Source organism: Oryzias latipes, chromosome 5 (genome assembly GCF_002234675.1).
Source record: "Oryzias latipes chromosome 5, ASM223467v1".
Lineage (NCBI taxonomy): Eukaryota > Metazoa > Chordata > Actinopteri > Beloniformes > Adrianichthyidae > Oryzias > Oryzias latipes.
This window is the reverse complement of record NC_019863.2, coordinates 18,077,429-18,105,064: the sequence shown is the minus strand read 5'-3', so window position 1 is coordinate 18,105,064 and position 27,636 is coordinate 18,077,429. Positions and strand designations below refer to the sequence as shown.

The following is a 27,636-nucleotide window of genomic DNA, read 5'->3' as shown; positions in this document are numbered from 1 at the left end:
ATTTAACTTTTAAGCACTGCTAAAAACCAAAAAAGAAACAAAGTACAGGAACAAATGGAGAACGAATGCAGGAAGACTGAGGCAATAAAATATAAAAAGAACATGATGATGAACAGCAAGTCAGCATCACAAAAAGGTCTAACATATAAATAGACAGTAAAAAGATGAGGGGAAACAGTTATAGAAAAAGAAAAGCTGAAGTATTAATGAGGATAAAGAATTGTTTGTGTGCTTAGAGATGCAGCTGCAGCGCAAGTTTGGTGACTGACAGGATCGGCTGCATTTCTACATTATTGAATATTTGACTGCATATATGTATGCTTGCATAGAAGTATGACACTGTGGTGTTTGGCCTGAGACTGGAAGGTGGTGAGATCAAATCCAGGCCGAGTCACACCAAAGGCTCTAAAAAGGGCCTCCTTGTTTGACACTCAGCATTAAGGGGTTGGATCAGGGCGTTAAACCACCAAATGGTTCCCAAGTGCAGCTGTGTCTGCAGCTCACTGCTCCCTCAGGGGATGGATCAAAAATGGAGAACAAATTCCCACACCTTGAAGGGTGACAGCTAATGGGACTTTAAGTACTGTAATTTTATAAGCAGATATATCAAGCCCGTCTGCTTTTCACAAGAACAGCATCTCTACATTTCTGGTATTATAATTTAGACAATTGCACAAGCTGATATTGCGATACTGTACAAAAAATGGGCATGGACAATACATTTTCAATTTAATGTGCATGCAGTCCTAATAGATAAAATCTGTCATCCTCTGGATTTTAACCCTTGTGCTGTCTTAGATGACCCCACCCTTGCATTGACGTGTTCTTCCTACCATGACAAAGGTGGAAAAACGTGGAAAGATTTCATGTAATCCATGGACACCAGTGAAGATCACAAATCATTGAAGAAAAAAGGTTCAGCGCACTGTCTAGTGGGTCTAGATGACCCCACTCCCAATGTTAAAGTGCCCAGGATAGCACAAGGGTTAACATTGGGAGTGGGGTCATCTAGAACCCACTAGACAGTGCGCTGAACCTTTTTTCTTCAATGATTTGTGATCTTCACTGGTGTCCATGGATTACATGAAATCCTCTCCACCTTTGTCGTGGTAGGGAGAACACGTCAGTGGTCATCTTGACCCCATAGGATAGCACAAGGGTTAAAACGGTAACAGTGAAACCTGAAGTGGGAAAGGCCCAACTCAACACCAAGTGGTTTGGGTTAAAAAAAAATAACTTGTACCTTAATTTTAAGTCTACCAAACGCAAGTGGTCAACTAAAAACAAACTTCTCCCACAAGATGTAATTTTTGTAAAGAAAAGGCCAATAAAAGATTTAGAAAATAAACTTTAATTCCTATTTGGACTTCTACAGGAGTCTAAAAAAACTGAAACCTGCCTCTAGTGGCCTTTAGAGGAACTGCAATATTTGGCATTTCATGCCCACTTTTCCTTCAATTTAGGAAAGTCTAAACTATACGTGAACAGTGGTCAAACTGACAGTCATCTCTTTACAAAACATCTGTTTATGATCCCACTGTTAAAGCAGTTTGAGAGTCAGCTCTGAACATCTGTCTTTAACCTGGCTAGCACCCGTAAACAACCAGAAACTATAACAGCCATAAAGGTGATTTAAAGAACTTTATTGAAATGACAAAGATACAAACATAAAAATATTATACAAACAGACAAGACAGATGAAATCTTGGAGGTGCTTTACTTCTGAAAGGTGGCATGAAGGTGAGTTTTAAAAGCTGAAAGAGAATAAATACATAAGAATTACAACGGGTACCATATATTGCAAGAACAGCAACTCTGCCATCCACGTCACCAAATAGTAAACATCTTCCTGCACGCACATCAATAAAAAAAGAAAATAATTAAAAAAACGTTGTCAATCAATATAATACATGCCGTGTCTCCTGTACAAAATGTGTTCAGCTTGCCACATTTATTGATCACGAGCAGATTTTTGTTCTGCAATACTGGACTTATATTTCTATGAAGGTTGAACTTTGAGAGTTTAAACAAGAGAGAAAGTGTGAAAATGTTAATGTCTGTCTAAGAAAAGTGTATAATAAGGCCTTAAAACATCCATAATTCTACTTCACGGATTTCACCTAGTGCTGGTTATTTTCAGAATGTGACCCCGCAATAATTGAAAGAATAAAAAAAAAAATTCAATGTTTTATCCGCTGAAGTTTATGCTAGATTAAGTCGTCTCCTGGATTTAATGTAGCAAATTAGCAACATATGATGTGATTGGGTTAAAGACTGAATTCACCCCACATGTTTTTGCTTTTGTTGATTATGTTCATTGTAAAACCACCCAATCAGAATTAAGATTTTCTCACGGTTTGAAGAATGAAAGAACAGCTTTAAAACAAGCAAAACCTATTATTGTTCACTTTTGTTAGGATTGATCCAAGTGGGTTCCTTACCATCTTGGTTGTCCCACATTTCTGCCGCTGTCGTGTTCAGAGGACTTTCGTTGTTTGGTTCTATGAAGACAAACAAATTGGTCTGAAGCAGATGTTAACATCAGGACTCTGGAGAGAACAGACAGCTCCATGGATTACCTCCAAGCAGGCTCTGTATGGACAGCAGAATGGAGCGCACATCGTACAAGGCCGACCACTTGTCTTTCAGGATGTCCAGACAGATGAAACCCTGATCGTCCACGTTGGGGTGGAAACAAGGCGTGACAAATCTCACACGAGGAGCCTGGTAGGGGTAGCCTGCAGGAAAGTCGAAGGACAGCCGGTACCGGAGGCCCTCGTACACCTGACAGGAGAACCGGATCACACATTCATGCATAATGTGCAGCTCTCATCTCCTCACGTCACCTCAAATGTGGTGACAATCAAATTGTGCAGCACCCCTCTCTCCTCACCAACAGTTGTGTCTGGATTGCTTCACTATTCACTACACGATGGACTATATAGCGCCATCCCCATTCTGTAGAGCTGTGCGATTCTACAATTCTTAAATCTGGTGCTCGAAAAATTTCTCATAAGTCTAAGAAAAACCACTGTGCATCAATGCTCACTAGACTAGCGAATATAGACCACAATGTATTGTGTTTGAACAATTTTTCATGTATTTGAAGTAATGTTTTAAATAAACTTGTCGTTAATAGTCTTATAGTCTTTGTAAAATGTCCATATTTATTACATTTTTACTTCGGGAAATGTGTGATTTCATATTTGCCATTAAAAAAAAAAGAAAGTGAGTATAGAGACCAAATTTCTTTTACGGGTCCAGGGCACTACATGGTGCCACAGCCACACTATGCAGTTTTTTTTAGTAGTTGAGGAATACAGACAGCCAGTGGCACGAGCGTATGCGCCCATACGTACCGTCCCCTGCGCTCCATCAATGGTTCCAACCCATTTGAAGAGGTTATCCGACTCTGGAAACGCTGAAATGCCTTTATCCCCCGACATCTGCAGCAAAGGAGCAAAAGTTACACTAAAAGCTGCAAAAAATGAGCGCTCACCCTGCCGTTTTCCTGGACTTTAGTTACCGTAAAGGGATTCAAACTGATTCAGTGCCTCGGTTGGACTTCAAGTATTGTTCTTTGTGAATGCTTTAGATTATGAATTTATTTTATCCCTTTAAATAGTCTCAGAAGGCTTCATCATCACTTTTGTTTCCATTATGGATAAGACACACTGCCAAACTAGTAAGGGTGTAACGGTAGACGTAGTTGGACTGAACCGTTTCGGTAATTTCAGTCTGGACCACTTTTTTACCGTTTCGGTTTGTTTATTTTTGTTTGCATTTTATGGTTACACGAAGTGGCAGTTAATAGTTGTATTATTTTATGTAGCATATCACCTACATAGGTTAGTTTTATTATTGTTATATAAAACCAATAAATGCATTTTGCAAGAAATTTTTTTCTGCCTTTTTTGTACCGAAAAAAAATACAGAAAACAGATCAAAACGGGCCCTATGAAATTCTGAACCGAACCAAATTGAGCTACCCAGCTACAGAAAGGGAGGGCCACAGAGTGCAATGCATCAAAATATGTTTGTTTTGTTATTTAAATAATTAATCAAAACTCCTAAATTAGTCCCAAAATGTGTGAATGTATAGAGGGGTTTTCTTTGCCATAAATTCTAAGAAAAACATCAATCTGTGTAAAAAAAAATATCTATCCCTGAAATTAACAGCTTTGCATATCCTTTTATTATTTCAGACAATAGGATTTAAAAAAAATTGAAATCAACAGTGATAAAAGTCTATTTATAAATAAAAAGTTGAACTCACCATGAGAGTCATCAGCTCCTGCTGCAACCTGCAAACACACAACAGAAGCAGAGCTCCTCAGAAATCAGAAATAGTACAGCCGATAAGCGGACTGCTCTGATGTGGGCCAGGAAATGTGGCGTTGTGGACCTTCAACTTGACCAGCACTAAAACCACCAAACTGAGAGGCCAATGCAAAAGAGTAACCGCTAAATTAATCAGCATTTGACTGAATCATTCAGGGAAAACCAAAGCTGACTGATCTGTGATTGCATCAGCTGCTGGATCTCCATTTAGACAGAAACAACTTTTCAAGTCCAGGCTCATTCTTGATCTTGTTAGTCTGGTTTATTTTCACGTTCAGATGACGGTTGACACTCACCGCTTGGACACCGAGCCTTTGGTCATGTTGTTCTCGCTCTCGTTGCCCTTCAGAGCAGCTGCTGCAGAGGCTCCAGCTGCTGCAGGGTCCATGTTCTGGGAGGCCATGTGTGCCAATGATGGGCTCTCCTGGACACATGTACCAACAGGTCAGTCCACTTCACACACAATGACACAAACAGGATGAGGAACCTTCTGGTCTGATGGTGATACCATCATCATGAGAGCTCTGATGGAGACTGATCATCGAACCAAAACAACTATTATGGATGAATATGGCTATTTTTAGAAGAGGCAATAGGAGCTTCTTCAAAAGGAGCTCAGGCTGAAGAGGAGGTTCTTCAGATGCTGACATAAGGTCCATAGTGTCTCTGAGGAAGAACGTGAAGCTTCAGCATAAACGGATTGCGCTTCTGCTTTGGCTGTTGGCGCAGAGGTGGTCATTTAACGCAGCTGCGAACACGGAGGCCTCTCAGCCGCGCGGACAGCTCGTTTCTGTGGCTTTCCTAGTGTTTCTGTCGCCGTGACACCGATCCCTGCAGCCCGTGTACACCGACTACACTCGTGAAAACTATTACCCGGAAATAATAAACATTCCACATACATCTAGAAGTTCTGTTTACCTGCGAGGCTTACTGTAGATCCAATTTGAGTAGATCCGAACAGCTTTGATATCGCTCACTATCTGTTAATGGAAGCCTAACCCGCCCCGAGTTTTTAAATTGCATCAGCCAATCGGTGTCCGCCTTTCAAAAGCAAACAGAAAAATGCCAACCAATCACGAGTGAGTATGCTTTAGGAGGCGTGTTGTAATTGGTTCGAAATATACCGGAAATTAACACCCTGAGTACGACGTTTAGTGTTTACGTCAAGAGAAGAGAGAATTTCAAACGAAACGAAAATGAGTTTTGAAATGGGAATTTAAACAAACAAACAAAAACAAAACACGTTTTGATTTGAAATGTCTAATCTTGTGCAACAATCCAAATTTATATATTTTCAATGATTTTGTGTCTTTATTCAGGAAGAACTAGAAATGTTGCCCAATTTCCTTAGTTATACATTTTCCATGAAACTAATTAGTTCCTTTTAATACTAAGTCATATGACTGAAGGAATTTTGCATTAGTCGGTTATTTCCTTTCAAAAACCAGTTAAAATCAGATATTGTTATATGAAAAATATTAAATTTCCTTCCCTTAGGCCTAATTCAGAACTTATGTCCGCTGACAGAATCCAATTTTGTTCTCAGATCTGTACACTGCTGTGAGCCAATTTGAGATTCACATTTAAAACTAGAATGCTTTAGCACTCTCGTCCAATAAATTATTTGCTTTTTACTCAGTAAAAACCTCATGAACATATGATAAAGATGTGAACATTTTCTAATATTACTAAAACATAAATTCACTCGTGTAACTCCATTAGTCGGACTAGGATAAGCCTCGTTCCTCCTCCTCAGCATGTCTGCAGCTCTATTCTCCATCTTCATCTGTAGCCACCACGTGCAGCTGATGGCAGAACCGTCCATGATGAGCACAATTGTATCTAAGGAGAAATTCACCATAAGTAAAAAAAAGAAAGCGTAGTGATCAAAACATAATTAAGATCACCAGAACAGAAGGTGCCAAACTGGGAAAATAAGTTCATTACTGATACATGAACTGAACATGACATTTGAAAGATGCTTCAGTAACAGCTTCATTTAGGCGACAGCTTTTCTCTGAGAAGCAGCTGTTTCTGCGCACAAAATATATGATTGTTCATCTGCAAATCATTTCCTTGTATTGTAGAGAGAAATATGGCCAACGACCAATCAGTTACCTGTTAACATGGACTACATTATGCTATTTTAGAGCCATATCCCTCAGGCTTTGATCCATTTATCCATTTATCTCCTGTACTAACTGAATCCTTTTCGTGGTCACAGGGCTGCTGGAGCCAATCCAGCAACAATTGGGCAAAGGTGGGGTACACCCTGAACAGGTCCCCATTCTGTTGTAGAGCCATACACTCGCATGCACACCTAAGGGACAATTTAAAATACTGGTAATCAATTGACCTACAAAGCATGTTTTTAGACTGTGGGAGGAAGCCAGAGTGCCTGGAGAAAACCCATGCATTTATAAAGAGAACAAACCCCACCTAAATTGACCCCAGGCAGGATTTGAACCAGGGCCATCTTGCTGTACGGCCACTGCTCTACAATGCAGCTCCCTTAGGCTTTCAACTAAAATACAATTTTTTTAAAATTTCACATCACATACTTTAAAGCTGCAGTTAAAGTTTACACCAAAAGTAACAGCCAGGATCCTGGCTCTGAAATTACAGATAAAGAAAGGTTTAGAGACTTTCTTTAAGCCACACAACACAGGCGGATGGACACTGATTAAAGGTTCAGACCACATAAAGTACATAAACATACCATAAACACAACTTAAAACATAAAACTTGTTTAATTTGGATTTTTTTGTTTCTTTTCTGTGTAGCATAAGAAGGGAGTCCATCCATCAGTGGCTGTGCTTTTAATTTGTTGAACAACTAGTGCAGCTTGCATCTCTTGTACTTTAACATTCTCATCTGTTTTTGCACCGGATGTCTGACTGTTTTACATCTACTTTAATTTTAAACTTTTCATTTTAATCCAATCCTATTGTTTTATTTTGTATCGTTATCATGTTTTATGACATGTGCTGCTGACCTCTTGACCAGGTCACATTGCAAAAAGGGATGTTGATCTCAATAGGCTTTTAACCTAGTTATATAAATGTTAATGAAAATAAATAATAAAATTAATAAAAAGTACATTGTTGATTTTCATCATGTTGATCTCGTATTTGTCTTTACTAGTAATTATATCCTTTTACTCAGAACAGCTACTTGTTCCCAACCCAAACTTTTTTTAGGAGACAATGGAGGCATGGCTTTGACTGCTGCTGTAAAAGAAACAAAGAACCAATTTCATATACCTACCAGGAGAGGGCGCTCCACTCGGAATCTGGATGTGTGTTCCGAGCGGAAGTTCTATATCAAGACTTCCGGTGTGTTCCCAGCGCACTGAGTCGCGCGGAAAGATGAACGCGCCTCCTGCTTTCGAGTCATTCCTTCTATTTGAAGGAGAGAAAAAAATCAGCATCAGTAAGGACACGAAAGTGCCGAACGCATGTCTGTTCACGCTCAATAAGGAGGACCACACGCTGGGAAACATCATCCGAGCGTAAGAACCGCGCATGCACAAACAGACAGACTGTCACAGAGCTAACAGTCTCTGGATGGATAGATTATAGAAGAAGAAGCCAGTTTCTGACTGGTTCTGTTAGCCCCGCTTATCATTCCTTGACGTTTTGGTTAGCTAATAAGGAGTGTTATTGTGTGACCTTTGTGTTTAATTTCCAAGACTTACATGTATAAACGAGAGTGACGCGCATGAATTTCATGCTCAATTTTCATGATGAAAACACAGTCCGTCTATGATCTATCTATGCAGCAGGGTTGTCACATATTTTTTCTCCTGTGTGTCACTGTCAGTCAGCTGCTGAAGGATCCTCAGGTTTTGTTTGCTGGTTATAAGGTTCCCCATCCCCTGGAACATAAAATCGTCATCCGAGTGCAGACCACCCCTGACTACAGTCCACAGGTAAGGCAAAGACCCAGCGTGTAAACACAAACGGTCTTATGCAGCTTTTTTCTTTGACACACTTCTTGTTTCGATTCAGTGCAAATCAGTTATGATTCAATTTTTTTGTTGATTTATTTTTACAGGCTGTATTAGATTATGAGAGCTTTTAGTGATTTAAACATTTGACAAAATTGGAGTTGTCATTCCAAAAAAATATTCTTAGAACTGCAGCAAACACCTTTTCAAAAATGACAGGAATATTGAGGTTATAAATTCCTACCTATAGAATTGTTTTCAGAGTCAAATGTTTTTGAAGTTTGTCATTTTTCATGTGTGCTTGTTTGTCATTGCTGACAGGGACTGAGGTGGTATTTCATTAAAGGAAATTGTCTTTTCAACAGGAAGCCTTCACAAACGCCATCACTGACTTGATTAGTGAGCTGTCGCTGCTGGAGGAACGCTTCAGGGTCGCCATCAAAGACAAACAAGAAGGCATTGAGTGATTTAAGCCCATCACAAAATTTCCTGTTTATCTTCATTTCTGTTGTTTTTTCTAAATAAATGTGATGCCACTCCCTGTTTTGTGAGAGACTTGATATTGAGCATCAGCTGAGATGACTCTCACAAGGAAACGGTTTGATCTTTTGGGGTCAGAATTCTTGTGTGAAAGTAGCTGCAACACAAAGCTGCATCTGATCCAGCTGATCAGTATGATGACAGGAACCTCCAAGGATCACTTTCATTCAGAAACCAAGGATTTGCTTCTCTCCGCTCAAACATTGTCAAATGAAAAAGACAAGATGGCAAAGCAACACTTTTATTGAGATTTTATAAAAACAGCATAGAATTGGGGGGGAGAGGGGTGAGGGGCATGATCGTTGTGAGGTCAGGGGTCAACATTTTTCTGCACCTCCATGGCTTGCTGCATCTTCTCCACCATCCAAATTGGAACGGTGAACGGCTTCAGCTCGTCCATTCTCACTTCAGGAGACTCTCTGCACACACACACACACATCTGTACCCATGGCAATCACAGCAACAACGGAAAAGCTAGAGCCGCCAATGACAGCCATTCTACATTTCAGTGTTAAAGGGTCTAGTATTGTGATCAAAACTTAAATGCGTTTCAGGGTGAAGTCACTCAAACTACACAATCTGCTGAAGCAACAGTAAAAACCGAAAATGTCTGCAGGTTCTGATCCATGAAGCTGAGGGTGTTCCTTCAGAGCGTTTTTGTTTTATTAAACATTTGAGATTTTAAAATATCTTTACTATCCAATGATGTGAGCTTGCTAAAGAAGAGCATTCTTCAGTTTTCATGCATTTTACATCGTGGTTTTAGAAAAAGGCTTCATAAATTGTGTTGCATGCTTTCATATCTGCTCTCGGGTTTAAAATATTTTCACTCTAATATTGTGAGAAAATGTATACTGAAAAGAAACTATTCTAAACATGATGAATGGAGATTACAAAGAAACTCTTTTTGCTCTATCCTTCCACTCATTTTTTCCCCCAAACATCTCAGTTTACAGTCTTAGCTGCTCAACCTGTAATTATAAACAATCAAACTTAAACTGCAAAGACTTGTGGGATAAGATGACCTCAACCTGAAGAATGATAACGCAGCGGTTCCTACTACAAAAGAGGAAGTAAAGCAAGGGAGTTTCTTTTCTCTACAGTGTAATTTTCTTCATTATGGTCCAAGCTGTCAGGCAGAATCCCTACAAACCTAAAGTTCAGGTGCTGTGATGTCACACTCACCTGTACTCATCACTGCAAGACAGCTCTTGGATGTCCTCTTCAACCAACAGGTAGGCCTAAGTGCACACAAACATCATCCCATCAGTCAACTCGCTGCAGTTGTTCAGGATTCCTGTCATGAATGGTCAGAGTGTAGCCTTCTCAAAACGACAATTGCAGTACAGAAAAATGTGGGATATAAATAATCTGGGATTTAAACCTCAACTGGTTAGCAGAAAGGCTACTCAACCCATCTCCCTTATGGCATAAGCAGCCATTGATAATGAACATTGACACAGTGAAATGTTTTAATCCCTTCTCTACAAGAAAACGTATTTAAAAGCATAACTTGCTGTCTGCACAGACACCCTTTAGTATCTCTGGTGTTTTAATAATCTGTGGCAGCAGGTGGCGCTGCAGTCATACATCTGTGTGGTGCTGGGTTTCTCACCATCTTGCCCCCTGTGGCTCTCATGTGGTGTCTTTCTGCCAGCCACTGCTTGTCCTTGGAGTCTGCAGCATACTAACGCACAGAGAATAACAGTTACATCACTTCCTGTCTGTTCTGGTCAAAGACAAAGGACAGCTCGTTACCTTAAACAGGTCCGCATGTTTGATGTAAATCCGTCCTCTGGTCCCGCCCATCCCGAGAGCTCTGCAGTGACATCAGCAGTGTTACTTCAGGAAGACACGTCACTGTCACATGGCGGCCCGACTCATGAACCATCACCAGAGCAGCTTAACCTCCAACACCAACCAGGTCATGGCTGCTGGTGGTGAGATGCTCCGCCCCATGAAACAAACCTCCACCTTAACGGTCCAGTTCACTATCCACAATGGAACCACCTCTGGGTGTCAACAGACACTCGTACCCCCCTGCTGCTTTTGCCTGCACTTTAACACCTTAGTAAAATAATAATTACTGATAATTATTTAAAAATCCAAGAAATCATATTGTAGATTCTTGTAGAATTTAAGTGTGTAATGACGCAGAAAATAAATATTTAGCTCCTAAAAACAAGCAGGAATTCTGTTCCTTTACAGACCTGCTGTTTCTTCTTAAGAAGCTCTTCTATCCTCCACTCATTACTTGTATGTCATCCTTTTGAACTGGTTATCTGTATACAAGACACCTGTATACATTCAGACTATAATCTCTCCACCATGAATAAGACCAAAGAGCTGTCAAAGGACACCATTCTTTAAAATTCATACAAGATGATTTCCCGGATTTTATTTTATTTTTTAATTCCATCTTATGCGGAACATTGCAGATCAAACTCATCTTTCTAGGCTGGAATACTTGCAGTCTGTGACTGACATTTGCGAAGGCGGATTTATTTATTAAATGCATTGATGGGAAGGAGTTTAAGAAACTCCTTCCCATCAATGCAGCTTAAAGAGCTGCAGCCACATGAAGAAAGTCAGGCCTTTATGGTCACACAACATCAATGTATCAATATACTGTGGTGTCATTTATGCACCAACTCACTTGTTGGCTCTGGAGCCTAGAACAAAGGTGGTGGTCTCTGAGAGTCTGGATGGATCCCACTGGAACACAAACAAAGGGTACTATAAGTTTATTTGCATTCATCCATCAGGTATCAGGTATGGAAGAACATCAACCAATGTTTTCAGGCAGACAGAGTGCATCATCATAACTAATTACTGTAATGACATGTGCACTGAGGGAAAGAAAATGAAGACAAAATCTGGATTTTGGGAGCAATTTTTGTGGTTGTTGCTGCACAGACAATCTGAAGTTGTAGCAGGTTGTCTAAAAAGTTGCTATATTTTTAGGGATCCTTTTCAACTTAAGTAGAGGATATCTCCAAGATTCATTACTTTATGCCCTTTTTTAACTGCCTGACATCAGAACCAGCGGGAAGCCACTACACCGTTCAACTCAATTGTTCACTGTGAGAGACTCCATCAGCCGTGTCGGCACAAAGAATTGAGGCGATGTTTGTTCGGTTAGAATGATGACTATAGAAGTCCGAATTATCAGTTTAAAACCAAAACGTATTTTACAGAATTGAACCGAAACGTGGGGAAAGTGAGTCATTACATCCCCACTGATGATATACAGTATATGTTTGAATACAAATTACTTATTTTATAAGGAAGAAAAATAATTTCTCCAGTTTTTGGAGAAAAATCTTGGTTGTTGCCTCATAAGAGGACAGAAAATGATGAAAGGCGCTTCACACCCCGGTGACTCCATGTTTGAGCAGATACCTTAAAACAGAAGTTACAGTTTTAGTTAAAAAAAAGGACAAGTCGTCTGAAGGACAGTTTTTAACTTAAACTTTGCTAAAATGTGTTAAAATTGTAACTGCAGCTGCAGAAACTCTGCAATTATTGATGTTTTTAAAACATTCTGGTCTTCAGACTTTTTTAAAAAGTATATTTAATATTATTACACCTGTTTTAACACTGCTTTCTAATTATAACTTCTTATTTTTAATGACTAATCCTTTTTTTGTGGTTTTAACTGTATTAGTTGTAATTTCTTGTTTTTTAATGACAATATGATGCACTATTTATTTATTATTTGGAAATCAATGACCAAATGTGCACTTTTATTTATTAAGTTGCAAATTATTTACTTTTTAAATATTTTTTTAAGAATAATAAACTACCCTAAGAGCACTTTTAAATGTCACTGTACATGTAACAATGACAAATAAAGTAACTCATCTATTTTAGTTTCTGTAGTGTGTGAAGACAGACTCACCTTAGGCCCCTCCCTCCTAATGGCTTCAATCTTGGGCTTCACTCTAAAGACAATATTAAACACATGATGAAAGGTCAGGTCACCTGCAGAGATGCTGCTGTTTTCATCTTCAGGTACTTACGGAATGTAGGTTGTGGGTCGGTCTGAAAACGCGACAGTGGGGCGACTTTTCCTCTGAGGGGACACAGAACCATTAATGACTGGGTCAATGCAGCACCTGACGTACAACAGATGCTGCCATCGTACCTTCCTAGGAAAGGAGCTTCCTCTCTGTGAGCCTTCTTCATCAGAAGCTTTAGGTAGTCTCTGCAGGGAAAAGTACAGAGTTCAGATTAAAACCACAGCCAGGGTCTTACTGGCCGGTTCCACAAATCTTACCTTCATGCTTACCCCAGGTCCCGCCGTCTTCACCTCATTCTCTGGAAAGAGCTGTTTGGCCTGGGAGAACATCAGAATAAAGTTGTCAGAGAGTTTCCCCACAGGAGAGTAGACACGGTCAGAGCTGAACACCAACTGCTCTCACATGTTCCAGAGCGTTCCTGTAGGCCTCCCTGATGAGATGATCCGTCTGCACCTCCATGCCTACATTCTCCTTCACGTTCTCCGCTGCCTTCTCGTAGAACTGCAAGATGCACACCAACAACTGCTCACTCTCGTCCACACCCGAAGGTAGCAGCCCACCCCTCCAGTGCAAACTCTGACCTTCTGATACTTCATGAACACCGCCATGATGTCATTGTTGAAGCTGGGCTGAAGCACTGCCCTCAACAGGTCCATGGACACATGAGGATCTGTGTAACTGTACAAGATGGGAACATCCTCATTAAAATGTGAGAAATAATCAGAAACGGCAGACCAGAATAAAAAGAGGAGAAATCTACTCAACATGCATTTGATGCAAATCCATTTACTTACAGATCAATAAAACTAAAATAATTTTACTCTTCAAATATAGTTTGTATATTGCAATATTGCTCGCCATTTTTGTTGCACTGATGATATTGGGGGTGTGAGGGGCACTAAGCTAGAGAGACAGCATGTAAACAAAAGGATGATGGGAAGTGGGGGAACGTTCACTCTGCGGCAGTGGTCCAGCTCACAAGACAGAGGCACATTTGTAATGAATTACTGCCACTCTATCCCAGAAACTGTCCTAAAAAACATCAAAAGTTTGGGGATTTGGGCTAAAAGCGGCATAATCATAACTAAAAGCCCCGGGAAACACTTTAAAAACAGATCAACAGATGACTGGAGTGGCCTTGTTGGAATGATCTGAACCTAATTGAACTCCATGATGTACAACGTTTAGCAGTAAACAGACAAACGATTCATTTGGAGCCCATTTCAGTTGTACATGGCACTTTAATACGAAGGAAACAACATGAATTGAGCTGCTTTGTTGGGAGGCTGGACTGCAACTAAACATGAAGGAGAAAGAGTAGAAACAGTAGAAGTAAAGCAGCACTAACCTGACAGCCGAGAGTGAGCGGCGACCTCGTTTGTGGATGTGTCTGTGCTTGATCATCAGGTTCCAAGGCCTCTGTGAACATCAGTATGACTGAGTGACGACAACATCGCTTTAGTCTCTTAGTTTCTGCATTTTATGTTTCAATACATTTTCCAGTTTCACTAACATCAGACCCCTCCGGATGTAAGTAAAATCATGATATAAATACTATAATGATATAAATACTATAATGATGTAATATAATATAATAGTTGCTTTCATAATTATAATGTACAGTTTAAGTTAACAGCGACAGGACTCGCTAATCTTAGCGGAGTCGGCCTTCGGCGGAGGCCGGGAGCTGACTCTCGTCTAACCGTGATCTTTTCCGGATTCTCCGCCTCCTCTTGCTCCTGCCAGTCGCGGCCTCCCTCACTGCGCTGGGCTCCCATGACGGAAACTGTGCTGTCCAGGGTCCAAGGAGCCCGAACGAACAGAAACAACTACAATTTTGGCTAACAGGTGGTAAAAACAACGGTGGCTAAGTGACTAGCTTGACGTCACGCTTCCGGTACAATTTCCGTAAGACCGAAAAAAAAGAACAAGAGAGGAAACAGTGCTAATATCTCGACATTTTAAAGTGTTTTGTCATATAATTTAAAGAAAACAATAAAAAAAATACACTGTGGTTTTTCGGATCATGTACTTCGCATACAAGTCCTTCACAAACAGACACAAACCGTATCCGGTCACCACCTTATCAAGATAAAAGCCCCACATTTAAAGTATCAGTTGTTTCAAATTAGGTGTCAAAAGTAAGAACCTCTTAAGTATTACCTCTCTTTTACATCCATCTGTTGTAACACAGATCTGTTGAACATAGTTTATATTTTCAACAAAACGTTTGTACTTGTCTCCTACTTCATGGACCATACCAGTATATGCCGACACAGAGATGCTGGGGAAACTGCTGGAAAAAAAGTTGCCATTCAGGACTCACTAATGTGAAAAAGCAGACCTGGTGCAGACCTGGGGCACCTGCAGGAGCACCACATATTCACTCACAGTCTGGTTCTGTGCTATGATGAGTCTCTGGAACCTCTTTTATTGGAAACAAGTGTCACATACCTTTAAGACAAAGGTCAAGACCACAGTCAAGTTATAGTAGCAGAAGCAGCAGTAAGAGGAGACAAAGCTTCATCCTCCCTTGAGTGATGATGTAGATGTCACAGAGAAGACTTCAGGAGCAGAAACATTTGTGAACCCTCAGGACTAGCTTTGAAAAGTAAAGTCCAACCTCATTTATCAGAGAAATTTATGTTCGAATACCTCATTTTGAAAAGAAAAGAAAAGACCCTTTCTGGTAATAATTGACCAATAAATAACAGAAAAAAGGGTGTTCAAATTTAGCAAATAGAAAAGGAAAATAGGTCTAGAGTTTCCTTCATCTCCTTCCTACAATTCCTTCTAGTCACAAAAGATTAAAAGCAAAAAAAATAAATAAAAAGTGTTTTTTTAAGACAAAAAGCACAGAAGAGTGCATTTTGTAACTTGCTTATAAAGCAGGTATTGTTGATTACCTGTACAGTTGTTCATTTACTGCAAAACTAACCAAACTGGTCTTAAGATTCTCTAACTTTATTTTTGTAACCATTTTTGATGCAACAACATACTTTTCGCTTTTAGGATTACACCTTTGCATGGTTCTGCTGTATTTGCTCATTTTATAGTCCAGTTTTGCATGTTTTTAGTTAAACCTTTTGAGAAACCTGATGCAACTAACCTGTTCCAAATCAATGAGATCTGAAATGTCATAACAATAACAAAGCTGCTCAAACCTGAGGGACAATGAAGACAAGCTACACGCTGTTGTACTGGGCTGGATACTTTTTACTTGGAGAGGAGTTGCAGTTTGTCTGCAGGCAGTATTAAGGACAACAAAAATTGAGTCTGAACAGACTTATACTGAACAACCCCTCTGCTGGACTGGTAACCGAGTCCTGCGGCTCCCTGAACACAAACCAGAAATGCCTCCCGTCACCCTCCTATTGTGGAAGAGGAAACCGCTCTTCTGCTAAGAAACAGGACCAACCTGTTGAGGAGGTAAGAGAGCATTTGACGATCTGAGAGTCAGAAATAAAGACGACATCAACTCTCGGGAGAACACACCTTCAGCTGTGGCAGAAAAAAAACCGCTTCAGGTTTTTCAGGTTCTGTTCCAACTCTGAACTTTTTCCTTAAATGCTGCTCTGCGATTGTGTGCGGTCCAAATTTTTTCATGCACAACTAAAAGAAGAGATGGTGAGGCGAGGAGAGTCCCAGCTCACACAGATAAACACCTGTCCTGTACATACACATTTATATCCTATAAACAACACTTTGGTTTGGGTTAAAACAAACTATTGGGCCGTGAATACACAAACACATCTCTTTTAAAAAGGTTAAATTAATCCAAAACAACAACAAAAAATTCAGCTGAAAAGAGCATCAACAGACCTCATGCGGTCCAACTGTACATTATCTACAAATGGGTGCAGAGACGCCACCTGACACCTGTCACAGAGCAGCGGGCAGCTGCTGGGTCAGGCCAGAAGTGTGTGTGTGGGGGGGGGGGCACAGCTCATTTGTGTTCTCCCATGAGAGATTAAAAGTGTCTTAGTGTCTGAACCTGGACTGGACCAGACCAGACCTGTCTGTACTAAAGTCCTTCTGGACTGGCCCAGCTGTAAATCTGAATTCATATAATAATTTTCTTTTAAACAAATCTACAATGTTAATTTAATTTACAAAGCAAAAGAAAAACTGAGGTGAAAGTGACAAAAAAGAACGTTTAGAAAAAGACGGACAATAATCTCACTGTGGCCCCGCCCCCTCTGTTTGACCCCATCAGTCCAGCTGCCAGCGCTCAACAGGTGCACAGTCAAGTCCTCCTTCACCAAAGAGGGCGGGAGCTCTGCGAGATTCTGTCAAAGACAGACAAGTCCTGTAGAAACGATAGCTGCCAACCAGTGAGAGTCCTCAGACATCAGGGAAGTCTTTTTTTGCTGGAATTCTGAGCGGCCGAATCTCAAACAGCACGTGAGAGCTTCGGCCAATCAGAATGGCCAGCAGACGGAGGGAGGGGGAAGTGGTGAACAGGTCAGATGAAGCCTTCACCCTTGCTGGCGGGGGAACAGCAGCATTCTGTGTCGGCCTTTGTGTGCTACAGTTGCTGGTGAGGGTCAATGAGAGCGCAAGGGATGAAAATCACTACAAGCTCTGCCCCTCTGTCACAGCCAGCTTGTCCTGAGGACTGCTGCTGGTGCTGCCATTGTTGTTGTTGTTGTTGTCATGGTCACTGGGGGACATCACACTGCTCTGTGTCCTATCACAGGCCTTGAGGGTGGAATCTCTGTCTCCTGGGGAAATGTGGGCGGGGCCAGGGGAGGACAGGGAGGAAGTGCGGGACAGAGAAGGCCGATATGCTGCTGTCAGCTCCGCCAAGCGTTCTGGTGTGGGCGCCCATTTGGCAAATCCAGCGTCGTTCTGTAGAAAGAGTACCGCAGTTCCATGGACAGCCCGGTAGTACATGTCTTCTCTAAGGACAAAAAATAAAAGCAAAAACCTATTAGATCAGGTGGGACGTGGAATCAGAACAGCAGAAGTGCAGCTACCTCTTGCAGACGTGCTGACTTCCAGATCGATACTCGTGCTCGTAGGCTGAGACGCTTAGCTGATGTCGCAGGAACCGGCTTTCCTCCATGCGAGTTAGAGCAGGAGTCACCGGGTCACGCCACTCCGGGATAAAAATGATGAAGGACAGCGGTTCCGAGGACTGTTCCAACAGATCCTAGCACAGACGCAAACCGGGTGAATGCACAGACCAGCACAACTCCGCACAGGTGAACACTCAGGCAGTACTGACCTCAAAGTGCGTCACCATTCTGTCCATGAGCTCCTCACAGAAGGGGGGGTTTGCTTCAAATGAACCACTCACTGGCCTGAAAGACAGGAACGGCCTGGACACAACATGTACTCCATCATTATACTTGTCCAGCTCAAGAGAGACAATCTGATGAGAGCAAAGTGTTCCTTCGTTATCTGGCAGTTCATCTTTTGCGGTCTCGCAGATTTGTGTAAACTTTCATGCTTGAGTTTTTTTTGACAGCGCACTGAGTTCTGTGTCCTGATTGGCTGTAGATCTTGTCAATCAATCTCCTCCATGCTGCGTCTCCTGTACAGAATTAGCTCAGGTCGCCGCTTTTACATAAATCTTCAATCGTCAGCAAATGATAACTACATGAACCCCAACATGATCTTTGTTTTCATGTTATAATACTGAACCCATCTGGCAGAGGAAGGTCTGAAGTTTAAGAGTGTTTAAAGACCCACTCCGATCATCTTTTAATCCATTTTAAAAACATTCCCAGAGGTCTTTTAATTATAATTATGTCATTTTTTGCAAAATTTGTTATCTAGGACATCTGTAAGAGTTCTTTAGAAATTTGCCTGAGTTGTAGGCAGGACTGTTGGTATGGAGCCCCCCCATACTGTCACCCTTAACTGAGCTCTCCACGCTAGCTTACAGCCCCTCACACCCCCAAACCAACATTACAGGTGCTACAAAAAAGGTGAGCACAATTGGAGCTATCCAGCTGTTCAGTTTTTAGGCAGATGCCAGATCAGACGAGAAAAACAGAGATGTAAATAGATCTAGACGTCTACAAGTGGATGCATCAGAGTGGAAGCGGAGCAGGGGGCTTTGTGGCTCGCCCAGCGTATTTTCTACATCACAAATAAGCTTTCTCGCTTTTCATTCGGCCCCAAATCACAAAGATTTGAATAAATCAATCCAATTTTATGCTCAAATTAATTTACAATTGTCCTCCAATATCATAAAAAACGCCACAAGAACATTTTAAAAACACAAATTTGATCAGACTGGCTCTATAAACAAGAGATTAAGTGTGAAAATGTTCATTTCTTATAAATGTAAATAAAGTGTGTAGTGAGGGGTTTTCCAGCCTTAAAACATGTAATCCTACTTCGCTGAGTTCACTTATTGCAGGCTATTTTTTTAGAACGCAGCCCCCGCAATAACTGACAGAACACTGAACACCAGCAGCTCTGTGGGGCCGGTGTGTGGTTGGGGTAATGATGCAGCCTCACCCTCTGGATCCAAAGAAGCCATCGATGTCCGGAAAGGCAGAGCAGTACTGTTTGAAGTAACAATTCAAAGGTGAAGCAAAACACTCGAAAGAAACACCAAACTGCCGGTTTAACGCCTCAAATACAGACACCGGCAGTGCCCCCTGCAGACCAGTCCCCTCATTGTTGCTGTTGCCAAACATCACCTGGAAAGACAGGACACATGAGGATTTACAGTGGAGACAAATGAGGGCTGACTGGCTGTCGGAGGCTGAGCTGACCTGGTATCTTTTTAGGAGGCACCACACTCTGGACAAGAATTTTTCAAAGCGAGGGTCGTCTATGCAGCTGTATCTGTACAATAGCTCCTGGGGACACAGGTGAGACGGGGTACAGCTCTATCAGGTCAGATGATGCTTTTATTGACACTGTGATGAGTGAGCCTTTAAAGTGTGTTTGTCCTCTTTGAGAGCTGCACATTTCAAAATAAAGTCATTCCATCCTCACTGAACTGCAGTCAGTACCTACCAGTTTGCTAAAGTGTCCTCGGTTTACTTTGACCATCTCGCCTTTGAAACGTAAACACGCGACATCATTCTCAAAGTGCAGCTCCACGCGGGGGAGGGAGGGTGTTGGTATGGCAAGCCGCACCGGATAACAGTAGACCAGCCGCGATGGCTGTGGGGATTCAGGCACCTCTGCATGACGGTGGGAGAAACAGGTGAGCACCACGCCGAAATGGATGATGCTCAGAGCAGTGAGCTTAGGTGTACCTGTGGCCGGGTCCTGCAGCAGACCCATGTGGGTCTCCCTCAGACGCCGGCTGTACTCTGCAGACAGCTGGTAGATCTTGGAGCAAATGCCCTCAACAGAGTCTTTTGCAACTGCAGTAACATGAGGACCACACTGCTGCCTCAGGTGTTCCAAACGGTCCTGCAGAAACACAACAAGACAGGCAAGTTATGTTTTCCATGCAACCTTTTAAGAAGACTTCCTTTGGTTGGGGATTTCTAAATAAATGTAATTTACCATGTAGTCCTCTTTGCTCGCAGAGTGATCTCTGCGGAGCCAGTTCATGGTGTCTTCAGCGTTCCACTTGACCACCTTTCTGCTCTCAGGACTCGCGTTCCTGAACGGATAACAACCACGGTCAGCTCCACCCCCCCGTCCCCACTGCACTCATAAAGCTTGTTGATTGGCCAGCTCGGCCTTACCTAGAGTCAATCATCCTCTTGGCAGCTTCTGCGTATTTAAACAACAGCTTCCGGGCCTCCTCTTTGTACTTGATGCGAGACAGCCTGAGGCACACATGCACACACGCACAATCACCAGGTGGTCAGAAGAAACCAAAAGGATTCCGGTGTCATCTACAGGAGAAATCCCATGCACTTTACGGATTCACAATTTGCACTTAAACATTGTTGGATGCACACGAACTATCCTTTGATTGTGAGGCATACACTTTCCAACTTATAAAAGGATCTTTTGAAATCCTAAAACTTCTGGGTCACAAATGTGTAATGTGTTTAAGGCCAGACAAAAACATTAGAATAGTAAAACGTTGAAGTTTCTAAATGAGCCAGGACAGACCCTTAACTTTATCTGTAATGGATGTGGGAACTTTTTATTATAAGCTCATCAAAATGACTTCATGTGACCAAAGCACCAATGCCTAACCTAAAAAGACAAAATTATAAAACAATCTAAAACAATTAATTAAACTCAAAAAAGAATTTAAAAATTTGAATTGTTGAGCAAAAACTGCACAATTACACACACACAAAAACGACTAGTCTCTGGGTGATATAAATACGTTTTAAGATATTTGACTCCAGATTAACTTTTCTTCAATATTCTGAGACAAACAAAAACTTCAACAGTATTTTATTCTGCCTTATTTTTAAGACACAAAGGAACAGTCCTGCTGCTGCAACACACGTGAACATGTTATTCAGATCTTATTCAGTAGCTTATTATTATTTAGAATCTTCGTCTCTCTGCGCGTTACCCTCTGTGCTGATCCTAAAAGGATTTTTTTTTCCTAAAAAGATGAGACTTAAACTCAGCATGAGGAGTTCAAGTAAGTTGTTAAAATTCAGCAGCAGCAACTCTTTCACAGACTGAAGCTACACACATCGGGCATGTGTGGTGCGTTCAAGAACCTGCTGAACGTGGGTTTTTTGTTGCACATGGTGTTCAAATATGTCTGTCTCTACCTGATACTAGTGTATAAACTCACAGTTGGAAGTGGCTTGGTGCAAAATATTGAAGCAGTGCAAATCCGACTTTTTCTTTCACAGCTCTATTCCAATATATGAAAGACTTGGTGTCTTACACTAGGGTTGTGCCGATGGACGATATCATCGTCCATCGTGATGGGTGACTGACATCCCGATGGAGAGACCACCATCGTGATGCCACCCCCCCGCCACGTTGCGCGTCGACACCATAAGCCGCGGTTACATGTACAAAATATCTTGATGGGATCAATGGTCGGATTAGAATCCAACCGTATACATGGGCCCAGAAAAATGTTTACAGAATATAAAAACGTTCACTAAGGTCACACTTTCCGTCGGAATAAATCATTCGCACATGCGCAGTAGGGTTTGAAAAACGGAAGGATATAAACTCCGCCGAGCGGCTTTTTTTTCCCAAACTTTATTGTATGTAACAATTCAATACAAAACAATGTTAAACAGCGCCGAGCGGCTATATACATTGACATGTCAGCTCGGTAAAATACGAGATGATCTTCTAAACCTGCTTTTAATAATGTTACGGTTATTATGAAACACCTGTTCGCTCATCATTTGAATTTTAATCCGTGTGGTCAGTGCTTTTTCTGAACGAAACCAGGATTAGCAGTATGCTAACACGGGCTAACAACATTAGCTTTGGGTGGTGCTGCTTGCTGGCTGCACGTAAACATGTAAGAATAACATCAGCCTTTATTTAGTCGGGACACGACTGGAAACACAAATCCGCGTGATTGTTTGAATGTTTTCTAAGGACTGAGCGACATTTCTGCTTTGAAGCTCAAACCACTGTGTGTGCTGACGATCCGAGCTGTGCACAGACACACACTTTTAGACCCGGTTCTGAGTTCGGTTGCTTGTACCCCTAGAGCTGCGGGACGGATCGCAGTCTTAAATCATTCCGCTCATGTACCCCCCCCCCCCTCCCATCAAACACAAAGCTGTAAGTCCGCACTCCCCCGGAAGTGCGGGAGCGGACTACTTCTTTTCTATTTTGTTTGTTACTTTTTTTGTTAAAGTCACTTCCCTCCGTTTATACTGGATCATCGCGGATTAGTCATCAGTTGGGAAATAAAATGAAAAAAGCAAAAAAACGAATAGCAGTTATATAAGAACGAAAAATGTAAAAATACCCCCCCCCGACGATGTCATCGTCCATCCCGATGGTTGACAGCAAACATCGTCAACGGCCAATTTAAGGGACATCGCCCAACCCTATCTTACACTTATGGCCAGACACAAACTGCAATTATTAATTTCTTCTTCATGATCACTTTTCAACCGGTTGTCCCTTCCATGTTTTGAAAGACGCTACCTCAACGTCCTACCAAGCCTGTAGAAGTCCGCAAAAGTCCCTGATTGGTTAAAGTTCAACTACTTTCAACACGCGTCCAAGTGCCACACATTTTGTATGTAGAACCCAAAAAACAGACATAAAAGCTTGAGTACCGACACGTGAACACGATCGTTTCAAACACGGAACCTCGCACGTTTATATAGATTTTCATTGAACATTGACCTCTTGTTACATAAACCAGCACTATTCATTCATCAAGAACTCTTCCAACACTCAGTCAGCCACTGGTTTGCAGACGAAACAAGAGCTGGAGGACAGCAGGTGTCATACCTGATGGGGATGTCGTTCATCACCTCCCTGAACATGGACGGAGAGATGATTGGCTCACAGTCACTCGGCAGCAGCGGGTCCTGGCCTTTATCAATGACTTTCCTCTCCAGCAGCCAACGGTTGAATGATTCCCGCGGCGGGTCAATGCCTGTGGGTGAAAAGACACTTACGACCACGACCACCACTTCACTTCAGTTCAGCCACTCTGGACTGCGCCTGTTTTAGTGACCATTTTTTTCTTGACACAAGAATGCATATACAGTCCACGTACTCGCAACAATTCTCAACCAGCTGCCCAGAGGCAGCATGGGTCGTACCTCCACCGTTTTTTGGGAAGTACTCGCAGCACACCGGTTGGACCGTCCCAGAATTTGTTTAGCCCCAAACTATGGCTAATTTGGTAGCTGTATTCAATCTGGTGCCACCCCTGAGCCCCTCAACTTGAGAATAGTAAGGTGCTGTGAGACTAGCTGTGACAGAGCGTGTGGCCCTGGTCACAGATGTTAGACAGCGTTTTTCAGTATAGCCAAGGGTGGTAAGAAATCAAGCCCCTATGTCTGTGTCAGAACACTCAAATATTGTTTAGTGAGCGCGGTCAGTCCTGAACATTGCATTTCTCAGAGGAACCAGAGAGTTACCTTCCCTCTGGTGGCACAGCTCGTGGTAATGCTGCCTCAGTTTGGTGACCAGTTGTGCTCTCTGCAGCTCGATCTCTGGGTGGGGCGGCAGGTCCATCGCAGAAGGTCGCTCTCTGATCACAGCGTTTGTCTGTACATCCAGATCCCAGTAGATTCTAAAACAAAAGCTCATTACTAATCTGGAGGTCAAACGAGAGGATGGGGGTGGTATGGTTTCGGGACTCACACAGAGGGTCTGTATGGGGCTGGAGTTGGAGCTGTAGCTGTAGCTGTAGCAGGAGCTGTAGCAGGAGCTGTAGCTGTAGCTGTAGCTGGAGCAGGAGCTGTAGCAGGAGTCGAAGGGGTATTTGTCTGTGCCGGTTTGTCTTCAGGGGCAGAACTCCAGGGTTTTCCTCCAGGGGTGCTGGGAGAGATAGGTGTGGTGGGCTCCACCTAGAAGTGTCACGCACAGGTCAATGTGTAGATTGTTTTCTTGGCTTCATCACAGTGAGTTCTTTTTCTTGTTTTGTTTTTTTACCTTGGCACGTTTTAAAGTGTTAGGACCCGCCCCCTGCTCGCCAGAACTCCTCCTCTTCCTCTGACCATTGCCAAGGTTACTTTCCCCACTTTCTGCCGGGGCTGCATTCAAACCCAAAGGATCTGACTGTACATAAACAAAATGAATAAAGTTTGTGTTTAGCATTTTAAGCCATAAACAAACGTCTTCTTTTCATTCTTGTTACTATTTGGACCAACATTTTTAAGCAGCCTATAAAACAGACTGTACTTTTAAAGCATTTTTTCCACCTGTGGTTTTTCTGAATGATTTAACACTTAACATAAATGTAATTTAATGCACAAAAAGCAACTAATCTGAATGCATGTGAGGATGTGGGCTGGAGTTTGAATTACCACCCCTACAGCTGGGCGACAACTGCTCTGAGCCCAAGTCACAGCCACCCTACAGAGTTGCTTTTTGCAAGCTTTCCTTCCAAGCTTAGTTACACCGAAATTATGAGATCTTCTTTTATCACTTGCTGCACTTCCACTTCTTTTAAATACATTTTTTCTCTGCCCATGTCCAAGACTTACATTAGTTTTTTTATTCATTTTTAAAATTTTGTGTAAACACAAAATTCATCCTTGCAGCAGTTATGTTAAATATGCTTAAAGACAAACAGGTCAGTGTTTGACAGCCTAAAAATCAACCAACAGCAAAAGGCCCCCTTAGAAAATGACTGTGTTGAAGCAGCAGACTGAAAGTGAAGAGGTACTGCTTTCACAGGCTGAAGTTACTTGGAGAACTTTTTGTAGGTAAATAAGAAAGACTCACGATAACATCATGTTGACCCAGTACGGGCACCTCCCACAGGCTCTGGTTGGTGAATCTGTTGAAGTAGTACGGCCGGTTCTCCCTTCGGGACCAGCACTTGGCCCAACCAGCCTGCACCAGCTCATCTGTCGGACAGACAGGTCACAGAGAGGCAGGTTAGACGAGGAACTCGGCACCCGAAGAAGGCAAGAAGAGGAGTCCCGAGTCCACCTGGAAGCTCGGGTGCTCTTGACGTGGTGGATGGAGAAAGAGGCGGTCCCTGTGTGGAGGCAGAAGCAGAGGAAGGCAACGCTGCAGCTGCCTCCCCCTTCACAAATCCCTGACTTTCACTGGACATTTCCCCGATCGTCCTTAGAATGACATGAACCTGTGACAACAGAAAACACACGAAATCCACTCTGTTACTGGTCAATCCACTCTGTTACTGGTCAGAAGCAACAAGTAGAAAAGTTCAGTCTTTCATGGGAGGCTAATCTTAGTGTCACTGGTCTTTGAATGTGGCTGAAAAAGAACAACCAAAACAAAGTATTTATGCCTAACTCTGCAGGTTCTGCTGCATTTTACAGAAGAGCATTACAATATTGCAAATGTATCATTATTGGGATATCAGTCTGTGCGATATGGGTTTCCCCAAAAGACGGCATACATTGCAATAACTGAGCTGCCATCAGTGTGTGTGCAGGGTTGAATGGGACTGAGACTATAATGCGCCTTAGGCCTCCAAGGACGGTAGTAAAGTGACATACAACTATTCGCCATTTACCATTCATGCTTATTAACCTGGTTTATTTAGTGAGTGCATCCATTTAATCACAAAGTTTATCAAAAATAAACAAACATGTGGCAATGTCACCATGTGATGAAGAAGAAAAAATAAAACAATAAAAGCAGTCTTTTATGTCCAGCAGCCTTCCTGCTTTGCTTAGCAACAAACAGATGATGCCCAGTCACTGTTGCTCTGAGGAATTCCTTTAAACCTTTATTTAACCACGGCAGCCATGCAAAGAGGGACAGCTGTCAACACTGCTGCAGAGCTTTGATACCAGCTAGTCCAGCCAAGAGTAGATGGGTTTTTGCAACCAGAACCAGCTCAAAGTCAGACATTTAAGGGGGCTGCAGGAACCTGTCAGGGCTCCGTTCTGTGCGGAATGTCAGCGAGCTGGTTCCACGCTCCGCTTTTTCCATTTTATTGCCAAGTTTTGCGACACATACTGATACGCGGGAACTGAACATACCGGTGGGGGGACCACAGTTCCAGTTATGATCACTCCTCTGCTCTGATCGTAAACAGAACCAGACCTGAGATGAAATGATCGCACCAGCCGACCGCGTTTGCGCGCCAAAAACTCCACCAGTTTACCATCAGACGGATCGGATCGCTTATGGGTCAAAGTCTGTCACCCGATTTATTGTGCGGTCCGGCTGCAGCTGGAGGTATTATCCCAGGGCGGTGTCAAAACCGTGTGCAACGGAACCGACCCGCAATTGGAGACTTTGGATCCGTAATGTCGCGGAGCTGGAGGGCAGGGGCTGCGAGTAGTATTCAAGCAGCCATGTAACTAGAGTTCTACTAAAAAAAAAAACAGGGGGCCGAGTGTTCGGTCTGGGGTTCTGACCTTAAAAACTGGACGGTTCGGCTCACTCACTGTGCTACTAGTCATGACCGTGACGGTACTGCGTAACCAAGCTTTGCAATCACTGAAAAACATATAAATAAATGATCACATATCAGAGTAATCGACCAAAAGCAGAATACTGCATTTAACAAGCCTTTCGTGAGTGTTAAAGACTCATTAAACCGTGTTTCTTTCTAAACGCAGAAACGAGCGCCATGGTTACACGCATGCGCTGTAGCATGTTTCCAAACAGGGAGGAGGGGGGAGGAGGTGCAAAGTGGTGAGGACAACAAAAGGCTGCGGCTGCTCCGCGAAGCCCGCTTTCAACACGGGGACGCCACTGCCGCAAGTGCAGGCTCGCACAGGAGCTGAACACATCAGATACTCCTAAAAACTCAAAGTGGAAGCGTTCCCATACAGCCAAACAACGGGTGGATATTTTAAGCGGCCTGAAACGAAACTGCTCTTTAGGCGCCGATTTCCTAACAAGATGGCGGGCACACCCCTAACACAGCTCTGCGATTTCCCTGCGAAGAGTGCGGCTGCCTGCTTCAAACTCCGTGGCGCAGCACATCTCCAACTCGTTTCATCCTCTAGCAGCAGTTCTGAGGGGGGTTTTGGTGACGACGTCGCAGTCGTTCGGCAGCCTCTCTAACTCCTACCTTACCGGATTAAGCGGAGAACAGTCGTAGGTCCTTCGCGCTTGTTTCGGGTCCTCCGCGCCGCTCCCTCCCCGTCTGCTCAGACATCTTTACAGGGGCCCAGAATGGACAACTGCGCAGGCGCAACATTCGGCACGCCTCCGGTGTCGACGTGTACGATTCCTTCCGCCATGTTGGTGAAAAAAAGTGAAATGCTGTGAAAAAGAAAATCAGAACTT

General features: G+C 42.6%; 4 protein-coding genes across 8 annotated transcripts; 1 reads left to right on the top strand and 3 right to left on the bottom strand.

Moving 5' to 3' along the window:
* Positions 1-1,622: 1,622 nt before the first annotated feature.
* ube2c (ubiquitin conjugating enzyme E2 C) lies at positions 1,623-5,366 on the bottom strand. Its single transcript, XM_004068891.2, has 7 exons — positions 5,260-5,366; positions 4,638-4,765; positions 4,277-4,304; positions 3,360-3,446; positions 2,580-2,784; positions 2,442-2,501; positions 1,623-1,754 (listed from the first exon to the last, which is right to left on the bottom strand). The coding sequence occupies exons 2-7, from the start codon at positions 4,742-4,744 to the stop codon at positions 1,717-1,719; spliced, it is 525 nt and encodes a 174-aa protein (XP_004068939.1). The 5' UTR covers positions 4,745-4,765; positions 5,260-5,366; the 3' UTR covers positions 1,623-1,716.
* Positions 5,367-7,597: 2,231 nt separating this feature from the next.
* Positions 7,598-8,833, top strand: polr2j (RNA polymerase II subunit J). Its single transcript, XM_004068890.3, has 3 exons — positions 7,598-7,852; positions 8,164-8,272; positions 8,656-8,833. Exons 1-3 carry the CDS (start codon positions 7,638-7,640, stop codon positions 8,755-8,757), a joined length of 426 nt encoding a protein of 141 aa, XP_004068938.1. The 5' UTR covers positions 7,598-7,637; the 3' UTR covers positions 8,758-8,833.
* A 222-nt stretch (positions 8,834-9,055) lies between these two features.
* On the bottom strand, positions 9,056-15,098 carry dnttip1 (deoxynucleotidyltransferase terminal interacting protein 1). Of its 2 annotated transcripts, none has more exons than XM_004068889.4 (13): positions 14,556-15,098; positions 14,201-14,271; positions 13,434-13,530; positions 13,255-13,353; positions 13,110-13,169; positions 12,978-13,037; positions 12,853-12,905; positions 12,732-12,774; positions 11,487-11,545; positions 10,589-10,649; positions 10,446-10,517; positions 10,016-10,071; positions 9,056-9,249 (listed from the first exon to the last, which is right to left on the bottom strand). In XM_004068889.4, the coding sequence occupies exons 1-13, from the start codon at positions 14,628-14,630 to the stop codon at positions 9,141-9,143; spliced, it is 915 nt and encodes a 304-aa protein (XP_004068937.1). In that variant the 5' UTR covers positions 14,631-15,098; the 3' UTR covers positions 9,056-9,140. The 2 variants fall into 2 exon arrangements, with proteins under 2 accessions (XP_004068937.1, XP_011473469.1); XM_011475167.3 differs by having other exon boundaries at positions 13,122-13,169.
* Positions 15,099-15,804: 706 nt separating this feature from the next.
* On the bottom strand, positions 15,805-27,636 carry pcif1 (PDX1 C-terminal inhibiting factor 1). 4 transcript variants are annotated; one of them, XM_020703303.2, is made up of 16 exons: positions 27,419-27,636; positions 25,351-25,507; positions 25,141-25,265; positions 24,346-24,471; positions 24,055-24,260; positions 23,829-23,983; positions 23,191-23,338; positions 20,520-20,603; positions 20,335-20,434; positions 20,079-20,238; positions 19,834-20,003; positions 19,587-19,673; positions 19,327-19,511; positions 18,083-18,176; positions 17,832-18,007; positions 15,805-17,755 (listed from the first exon to the last, which is right to left on the bottom strand). In XM_020703303.2, the coding sequence occupies exons 2-16, from the start codon at positions 25,475-25,477 to the stop codon at positions 17,428-17,430; spliced, it is 2,271 nt and encodes a 756-aa protein (XP_020558962.1). In that variant the 5' UTR covers positions 25,478-25,507; positions 27,419-27,636; the 3' UTR covers positions 15,805-17,427. The 4 variants fall into 4 exon arrangements, with proteins under 4 accessions (XP_020558962.1, XP_004069034.1, XP_011473468.1 ...); XM_004068986.4 differs by having other exon boundaries at positions 27,424-27,636; XM_011475166.3 differs by lacking the exon at positions 27,419-27,636 and adding an exon at positions 26,757-26,977.